The sequence below is a fragment of the Myripristis murdjan genome, chromosome 6 (genome assembly GCF_902150065.1).
Source record: "Myripristis murdjan chromosome 6, fMyrMur1.1, whole genome shotgun sequence".
Classification (NCBI taxonomy): Eukaryota; Metazoa; Chordata; class Actinopteri; order Holocentriformes; family Holocentridae; genus Myripristis; species Myripristis murdjan.
Window position 1 is genome coordinate 30,854,292 of NC_043985.1, and position 10,000 is coordinate 30,864,291.

The 10,000-nt window shown below is 42.6% G+C and overlaps 1 protein-coding gene across 1 annotated transcript in view; it reads left to right on the forward strand.

The window, feature by feature from the left end:
• LOC115360996 (transmembrane protein 189) overlaps positions 1 to 10,000 on the forward strand; it is a 56,262-nt gene that overhangs the window by 38,540 nt on the left and 7,722 nt on the right. Inside the window, exon 5 of the mRNA XM_030054232.1 lies at positions 6,988 to 7,200. Within this exon, the coding sequence (XP_029910092.1) occupies positions 6,988 to 7,200 (213 nt within the window). The remainder of the gene's footprint in view (positions 1 to 6,987; positions 7,201 to 10,000) is intronic.

Consider the following 10,000-nt stretch of genomic DNA (forward strand, 5'->3'; position numbering starts at 1 on the left):
TCCATATACGCAGTCAATCATAAGTTAAATTAAAAAAAAAAAAAAACACTTTCAGACGATAACACAACATGACACAGAATAGAATAAAAAGAACTAAAAAAAAAAAAAGAAAAACACAGAGGCTCAAAAGAGAGACAGATGGACCTGAGTAGACGATATGAAAGCAGAAAAATATTAGAACGACTGCTAATGAGAGACAGAAACCTGAACAGATCTATGGAGGGAGGATATTTATATATAATACAGGCAATAGCAAATATTGACTTTTTTTTAACTTCCTGTTATGTTAAACATCTTTTATGTTTGGGCTCAATTTGACCCCAGCAGTTTAAACCTCCACAACATTATTATAACTAAAATTGTTATCAAAGTTTATGTGTCAGGTACTTTATGTTTTTTTGTTGATGAGCTAAATAGTCCTTTAAATAAAACATAACCCCCACCCCCCCCCACTTATACATCCAGTATTCCTATTACACGGCTATGGAAAAATATGCAAATCACCATCAAATCTCACTGATTGACCTAAAATTGGAAAGAAATGTTAATTTTTGGTGTTTTAATGGCTTTACATTATTTCTGAGTACAGATTTTTGTTATTTATAACCGATGCGTTACAAAGTGTGTACAGGACATTGAAGACATATCATCATGTGAATTTCATGTTTACCTGGTAGTGCCCATTACATTAGGAAAACTCATTAAATATGAAGCAAAAAAAAAATTATGTTAATCATTTATTTAGAGACATTAAACATTGGCTGCATAACATAATAGGGGGGTTAAATTAAATCTACAGTGGTGGAAAAAAGTTTTGGGACACCCCATGCATTTGTGAAATATTGCATTAACAAATCACTCTTAGGTCTTCAAGTGCAATTTCTTTTAGTACAGTCACAGCCAAAATACTAAACAAATCCTAAAAAAAGCCATTAAAAACTTCAAATGGATTGGTTCCATAAAAATACATAAGAAATTTGGAGTATTGGGTCATTTTGGTCCCAGTGATGAAGGTCGTTCTTTTTATTAAAAGACACAGTTTTTGTTGTCTATATAAAGCAGCACATCTGAAAGTTCTTCAGACACAAAAATGGCTAAAACAAGGAACCTAACGCAGGAAACACGCCTGAAGATACAGATTACACTGTCAAGAATTTAGTTTGCTTAGTTTTTCTTGTAAACAATAAACAAAAAAATATCATTTGTATTTGTTTGTATCTGTCTAATGCAGCCACACTTTTTGAAACACAAAAAAGATTTTTGCACAAATATTGCATGATGATATTTGAGATTGTGTAAAATTTTAAGGGTGTCCAAAAACGTTTTTCCACCACTGTACATCTGTAATGACGGCCTAGAAGATTTCCCCGGGTCCAAAGTTTGAATCCGCTCCACCGAGTTGACAGACTGATTGGTTTCTTCACTGAAAAGGTGATTATCCAATGAGCACCGAGCCAATCAGCGCCGCGGACGACATATCTTCTCAGCATCAGCGGACGTCGTACTTTGTTTTTTTACTTCGCTCCAAATGATGCTGGATCCAGGCGGAAACGTCGGTCTCTGGTGATCGGTTAGGGAAAACTGAACCTGCATCTCTCACAGAAAATCGTTTAGAGGGAAGGCTGAGTGTAACGAGTCGACAGTCCTTTCTGAAACGGCTGCAGCTCACCTTGAAGCAGCAGGTGGGCGGCGAGCGCGGTCACACGTGTCGAGCAGCTCGTGCGTCGTTTGAAGCCAAAATAAAGTGAGCTTTGATTGCGGCGGGCAGCCACGTCAGCCGTGACGGATCAGTGTTTTTAACGCACCGAGCAGTACTGGAAACTCTCTCAGGCACACACACACACACACACACGATGAGTTTCTCCTCCATCTCCGCCTCATAAAAACCTGTGAGGCGACTGTAAGTTCTCGCAGAGGTCGACGGCAGACGGGGGTCAAAGTGCGGCGGAGGCTGTTTGTGTCGCCGAGGTGAGCGACAGGAGAGCATCAGCTCGGCCGCCGCAGAGCCGTTTAGTCGGTGATCATCGGGGAATGACCTTTACGGCGCGGGGCGGGAGGGCGGGAGGGAGGGAGGGAGGGGCCGGAGGAGGAAGATCAGTGAGGGTGGGGGGGGGTGATGACCTGTAGCGAGGAGGTGACATCTGCACCCGTCCTGTCTGCTCTCAGCTGAGGACAAGAGGAGGAGGAGGAGGAGGAGGAGGAGGAGGATTTGACTCTCACTCGAGTAAAGTTATCCGTGCTCTGCCTCAGGTTGTATCGGGGGTTAGGCTGCTGAGCGCTAAAACTGGGCTAAACAAAGGAAAATGAGTAGAAGCCAGTGGGATTTTTCCTTTAAATCAGCTCTCTAAATGATCATTTTCTTACTGAGATTAGTAAAAATGAATAGAAAAAATTAGTAAAAATTAGTAAAAAAAAAACCTGACGTGTTAAGATTAACAAAAATGTGGAAACATATCAATGAAAAATGCTTTTTTTTTGTTTTTTAACCTTTGGTTATGCAGCCAGTGAACAGCACATCGTCTCAGTATCTAATTTCCCCACGGGGATCAATAAATTATTTCTGATTCTGATCCTAAACATCTGAAACTGACTGATAATTTTACGACCATAGATTTCACCTCATCTTATAACTAAATATTTTCATAGCATGTAATCCCATTTACCGCCATGTATTCGACGCTATTCGGCAAGTGCTGCACACTGCCCCCAGTGGCCAAAAACTGTATTACACCTCTTTCTTTTCTGTCTCACAGCAGTGACTCTGCATTCCTCGCTTTCACCAAACATACATGTGTTGAACCAAGATTTTCCTTCCCAACATGGTTCTTGCAAGGTTTCTTAGCACACTGAAATTAAAGCTGACTCATTTTGATTTCTTGTTTTGCCTCAAATCTGACTTTTCCACAAGCTGCATACAAATGCCTTCTGTTGCATTGTAGCACAGCCTCCACAGAACAACTTGACATTCATTCGGTGGTTTGTGTTTAAATTAAGAAGAAAGAGCTTGAATTCCAAAGTCAGTTCAGTTTCCTCAAGTCAAACTATATTAAAGCCTCCATGCTGCGTAAAACAGTTTTTCCCTTTTACCATTTATATCTAAATAGACTGTCATTCTGTCTAACAGCTGAGAAAACGTTCCTGTTTTCCAACTATTTCTTTCTTATGAATTTAGTTTTTTTTTTTTTTAGGTGTTTTGCCATATACAGTCATTTTTAAGGACTGCAGGGCGCTTTGTTAAACTGCTAAACAAAAATCAATCAATCAATCAAACCTTTATTTAAAGCCTCGAAGATCATTGAGGTTTCCCTCATTTACAATGATGTCGAGGTCGACATACACCGCAAGAAAAAAATATATACACAAAACAACATGAAAATACACAATCAGATACATTCAGTGTTAAAATATTTAAAATAAAACATTAAAAACAATTGCATACAGGAGCGAGGTAGTTTGCAAGTAGTGACCTAAAATGGCCGGGAAGGATGGAAAACAAACAAAAAAAATAAGACCTCAACTCCCTCTTTAATTGAGCAGTTGTATAAGAAAAAAAAATGATGATCCCAAACTAAATATTAATGAAAATAGCGTTTATAAGCACTGCTTTCCATCATGATTTTTTTTTTTTTTTTTTATTTACACCAAAAAGTACCCAGAACGAGTGTCTGGGTTTGTGCAGAAGGTGTTAATGTGGTCAGATGTTTTCATGCTGCACCAACCTGTTTAACATGAGAGGAAACCAGACAACCGGGCTTACCCTGGATTTTGCACCTGAGCAATGACTTTTTCATATTTTGATGCAAAACTGGGGTTAAAATCCTCAATGCATGCTGATTTAACAACCAAAAACAAGAAAAGAAAAAAGGAAGAAGGAATGGGGAGAATAGGTGGAGGGGAATTGGACATGACAGAAAAAATGAAAGGGGAGCAGAAGAGGAGAGCAGGTCAGTCGTCTGCCAGCGGGGGGATTCAATGGATTTGGTTCGGTGAGAGGGAAAGATTAGACAGGCGAGCGGAGCGGCGAGGTCCACTTGTAGGTGACATCCACACCTGTCATGTCACACACCGCCGAGGGTCGAGAGGTCAGGAGACGAAGACGGGGGGAGGGCGGGGGGAAACCTGCCGCGATGCAGTGACATCAACACCTGTCATGTCTGCGCCGCGAGAGGTCAGCGCTAAGAGTTTGAGAGAGCCGGGGACGGCGGAGAGTCCTCTAACGGTGAGATGACATCCACAGCTGTCATGTCAGGCCCATCACGGTGTCAGGCGGTCACCGGGCCAAAGGCGGAGACGGAGGCGGAGGGCGAGCGCCCGGACGCGACGACGCGACATCTCTCACCTGTCATGTCCGCGCTTGAACTCGGGTCAAGAGGCGCGTGTTTCAGCCGCGGAGCGAGAGAGAGCGAGGGACGGAGAGCCAGGACGGACGGAGAGGACAGCTGTAAGTCACACCGACGGGAAGAAACAGGACTCGACAGCGTGGCAGACAGGCAGGCAGGCGGACAGACGGCTGTCTCGCTCCCAGAGGACACAGCAGACAGACAGACAGACAGACAGCAGCCGCCGCGCTCGCTCCTCAGTCCGTTCTGCCGGCGGTGGCTCCGTGACGTCAACATCAAATTATCATCACGACTTAGGACGATCTCATCCATAACTCTGTATAAAATTGAGACAAAACATTCCTGGTTAAATAAAGAGGTTAAATAAATAAAAAAAAAATTAGCATCCCTGGGTAAACCATGCACTGAAGAGGAAATCTTTAAATGACCTGCCTTGGACATGCAGATACACCAGTGTTAAACTATATAACTCCAAAAACCATAATCCTCACATTATCCACTGCAACTTTTTCACACAAAACTTATGCAATACAATCACCATTTTTATTCCCCGATTTGTTCTTGATTTACTGAAAAAAATCCTTCAGGCTCTTTCTTTCATATGTTTTGTCCCATCATACTTTATTCTGTATTTTTACTAACTAGACCCTGTACAAGCCAATAACGTAATAACTGCCAATAACGTAATAAAAGTCCTGAACCGATAACGTTTATACTGCCTCTCTCTGACCTTGTTCTTTTTATTCCTTTATTCTTTTATGGCATTTATCCAGTTTTTTTAATCGTGAATAAATGCATCGTTATTTCGTTCCGCAGTGCATCTCTGATGTAATGTCTGAATGACAATAAAGGAATCTGAATCTGAATCTGAATCTGAATAACTTTTGTCCAATAACGTAATAAGTTATTACTTATTACGTTACATTTGCAAGGATTTTTATTAAGCAGGCCAATAACGTAATAACTTATTACGTTATTGGCCAAAAGTTATTACGTTATCGCTTCAGGACTTTTATTACGTTATTGGCCAAAAGTTATTATGTTATCGCTTCAGGACTTTTATTACGTTATTGGCCAGTTATTACGTTATTGGCCTATTACATTTTAAAAAGGGCAAATTTATTACGTCATCGGCCATTATTACGTTATTGGCCATTATTACGTTATTGGCCGTTATTACGTTATTGGCTTCTACAAACCCCAAACCCAAATCTGGGTGAAGCTGGTCCTCGGCTGGGGAGAAGTGGGGTGCCTGGTCTTTGATGACAGGTGGCGTCCGGTGATCGCCTGCCACCAAAGACCGGGCACCCGACTTTTCAGGTCTGGTCAGGCTTCACAGAGATTATAATTTGGGGTTTTAGTTACACTTTAAATGAGTCGCTTTTTTCTAGAGGCTTTGGTTAGTGCAGTATTTAGTAACGGCAATCAAAATAAGACATGATAAAATTAGGATTTCACCGTGTGGAGGCATTTCTAAAGGTCACTGATAAACTAAAACAGCTGCTTATGGTTACGGTTACGGTTAGGTGTCGCTTAGTTCCCGGCTGCAGTCGAGGATTGTGTGGTTGTGCTGCAGGCCTCGGTTCAGGCAGCAGCTGCAACTGGAAACCCCCTTTGAGCGAACGCGAGATAAGCCCATCAGGTCAGCCCCCCTTTTCACTGACGAGCCTCTTCAAAGGAGCCTGGCTTCTCACCGGGATGTCGCACAACCTGGACGGAAAACAACTCCACTCGTGACTTTAGGAAATCTGGCTGCAGTCGACTTCTGCTTCCTGCTCGCGTCTTATATTGATGTTTACGATGGATGGCCATGTGCCGCGGAGGTGAAGTGAAAACCTGCAGACTCTCAGCTGGCCCGTCATGATTTTTGTGGTTTGTGCCATTGACATTGAATGGGCAGACGTGGCATGGACGTTCAAGTTAATGCATGCATAATGAATTAATTAAAGCCAATGGTGTGCTGCTAAAGTTTTTTTTTTTTTTTTTTTTTAATGATTGGAAGCTCCTTCATAGCCTCTCCCAGGCTAATGTCAATATTAGCTAATTAGATGTCAGCTTAGTTAATCCTAATTACCTGCGCTGTTTTAAACAAAGTTATTGATTTATGGCAAAGTTGAATCAAGAGCCACAAGGTTATTTTCATTTTTTTTTTTTAGAATTTTTTATTCATTTTCTCGTGAAAACAGGACATGTTTTTGTTGGCCGCTCACATTCGTTCAGCTGACATGAACAAACTGATTTGCCGTGAAGCAAAAGGCCCACAGCAGCTCCATCCGTTCAGTTTCCTCACTCTCACTTTGCTTTCTGTTCTTTCCTCGCCTTCCCATCTTCTTACTTTTCTCTCTTTCTCCTCTCTAAGTCTTTTCATCTCAGCCTCTTGTTCCCCGTCTTCCCCTATCCTGTCACACAAATAAACACACACACACACACACACACACACTCCCCGGTCTCCCTGACTCTCAGAGGCCCCTGCCAGCACCAGCATCCTCTCTGTGGGAGTGCTACTCCTCCACGCTGGCCCTCTTCATTACATCAAGCAGTCAGATCAATTATTCTATTAACTTAACTCCCTTTTTCACTTTCTTTTAGCCTCGCTATAAATCTCTATCCATCCATCTCTTTTCTTTTTTTTCTTCTTCTCCCCCAGAGGCCTTGGCGGCGTCCTACCCCTGGGAGTGCTACGTCTTCGCCCTGGCGGTCTTCGTGACGCTGACCAATCAGATTCACAAGTGGAGCCACTCGTACTTCGGCCTGCCGCGCTGGGTCACGCTGCTGCAGGACTGGCATCTGGTGTTGCCGCGGAAACACCACCGCATCCACCACGTCTCGCCGCACGAAACCTACTACTGCATCACTACAGGTAAACGCCGGCGTTGCCATGACTACCGACTAGTTTTAGTGCTTCTATGACTATAACCGGTCCGGTGCATTACTACAGGTAACAGTGACCGTTACGCCTTAAGATTACACCTTATACTTTAAATGGTCATCCAACATGTTTCCAGGGTTTCTGTGGGAATTCCTGGAAAATCATTTTTAGGAAAGTCGCTTCCAGACAGGGAAAGTCGAGGCTTAAAATATCATGGAATTTTGTCAGCCTCAAATTTAAAAATCAATAACTTGTTGTGGAAACAGTCTAACGTCGTTTTCTCATAGGTATGTCTACACCTTAAAAACTGTGTGAGCCGTCAGGTGGTTTTTGAACTGATGTTTTGCTTATTCAGTGCAAAAAAAAAAAAAAAAAGAGTCAACACTGATCCATGTTGCTCCAATGCAGCCGGTACAGCAAAGTATCACAAAATAGCATGTTGAAGCTCAAATTATGTCATATTCAAAACCAGTGGCTCATGCTTTTTCTGTGGTTTTTCATCCATGACTTGCAGAAAAAATAGACTCGAAGCGTAAATAAATGCAACCAGATCGAAACAGCGGAGCCAAGATGGCGCGGGTGCGATCGTGACTGCCCCGCTTAGACTGCGCTCTTTGTTTGTCATCCATGTAGGATTTTTTTTTTCTTTGTGTTCTTTCACCTCCCTTTTGTCTGCACGGTTAACCTGCGACTGCTGCACGCTACAGCCGGAAAGAACTGCATACCTTCTTTTCCGGAGAATAGAGCCTCGATTTGGCCGAACGCGATCCTCCGGGACTCGGATCCTAACAATGGAAATGAGCCTCGGGGGGAGGAGAGGCAGGAGAAAGGAACACCGCCGTTTCACCCCGTTCAAGAACGGTTACAAAGCCGCCTCTCTCCCGGCTTTGGGTAGAGCTGACCACCCGGCTGTCCTCCTCACTCTGAAATACAAACTAAGGCTAAGACAGGAAATCACGGTGACACTGGTCTGTCCAATCAGAGACATGTTCGCGGGCAAGTTCTGATGGCGTCAACCCGTTTACAGGAGTGGTCACACACTGCAAAAACGCAAAATCTTACCAAGATTATTTGTCTTATTTCAAGTCAAAAATGTCTTATTTCTAGTCAAAATATCTCATTACACTTAAAATAAGACATGATCACCTCAGAAGTAACTTGTTTTTAGACCATTTTCACTTGTTTCAAGTGAAAATTCACTTGAAACAAGTGAAAATTTGCTTGTTTCATTGGCAAAATGTGCCAGTGGAAAAAGTGAAAATTCACTTGAAATAAGTGAAAATTAGCTAGAAACAAGAAACAAATTTTGCCAATGAAACAAGCAAATTTTCACTTGTTTCATGCAAATTTTCACTTGAAACAAGAGACAATTGTCTAAAAACAATTTACTTCTGAGGTGATCATGTCTTATTTTAAGTGTAATGAGATATTTTGACTAGAAATAAGACATTTTTGACTTGAAATAAGACAAATAATCTTGGTAAGATTTTGAGTTTTTGCAGTGCACAATTCATTTCAATTAGCCTTTATTGTCTCTGTCAGCGTTATACATAAATACAAAAACATACATACCACATACATACAGTTCATACAAAAATTTAACCACATTATCCTACACCACACTGTGCCGATATATCAAGAGCATCAAGTATTACAGTATTGTACTCTCCATAAGGTGTTCCCCGTTCCCGCCACTAGTTAGTTATGTTATCGAGTTCTTTGATTGACAGTGGAACAAAAGAGAATTTATATCTGTTGAGCTTACAGTACGGTGGCCTGTACCTTCTGCCAGACTGCATCAACTCATATTCTTTACGGAGGATGTGATTTGGGTCTCTGGTGATTTTGAGGCCCTGCTTCCTCGCTGTTCTCTCAAAGATTTCCTGGAGAGAACATGGGGGCTGCATACCTGTGATTTTACCAGCCCTCTTGACTAAGTTTTGGAGTTTGACGGACAGGTTACCAAACCATGTGGAGATGCCATAACGGATAATAGAAGAACGGTCTTAGACTCAAGCATAAAAGCTCAAGATCAGGGGAGCACGCAGTGTCACACGCTGCGTATCCAAGCTGATGGGCGATGTCTTTCCCGTGGTGACGGTTGAGGTCTTTCCTAACCAGAAACCGCGGTTTGATAAAACAGTCTGTGAGGCTCTGCAAGCACACACCGCTGCCTACAATGAAGGACTGAGCTCTGGATATATGTCATTGTACAGAACAGCGTCCTACGAGCTCAGACAAGCAGTGAGAGCAGCTAATGCCTGGCACACACTACAAGATAATCGGGCCGATTTTTGTCCCGATCTCCCCCTTCCGATCAAAGCCAGCAAAGGCCCGATTGTCTGATGTTTGCAGACGACATGGTGTCTTACTTTCCTGTGGTGTGTGTGTGTGTTAAGAGTGATTTTGTCCGGTCCGATCCGCTCGGAAAGCCTCGGGAGGAGACATCATAAATAACGAACATGTTTAATATTTGCGACTAGAAATCCAATCAAGACGCGAGCTGGGCCAGCTGACTGACGGGAGAGGAAGTAAAAACAAACCAAAAACATGGCGCCGGTGTTCGTCCGCCACATTTGTTGACACTGAAGTCACGTTTGACTGAAGATTTGGAATATTGATCATGAAGAAGCTGATGCTCTGCTGAAGAATGGGTGTGTGTGTGTGTGTGGTGTGCTCCATGTTGCACACCACACACCAGAAGATCAGAAGAGAGGGATCTTATGCGATCTGTCTTTTGTTATCATCAATGAATCGAGCGTCCTGACGGTGAGTGGGGAGGACCTCCCAT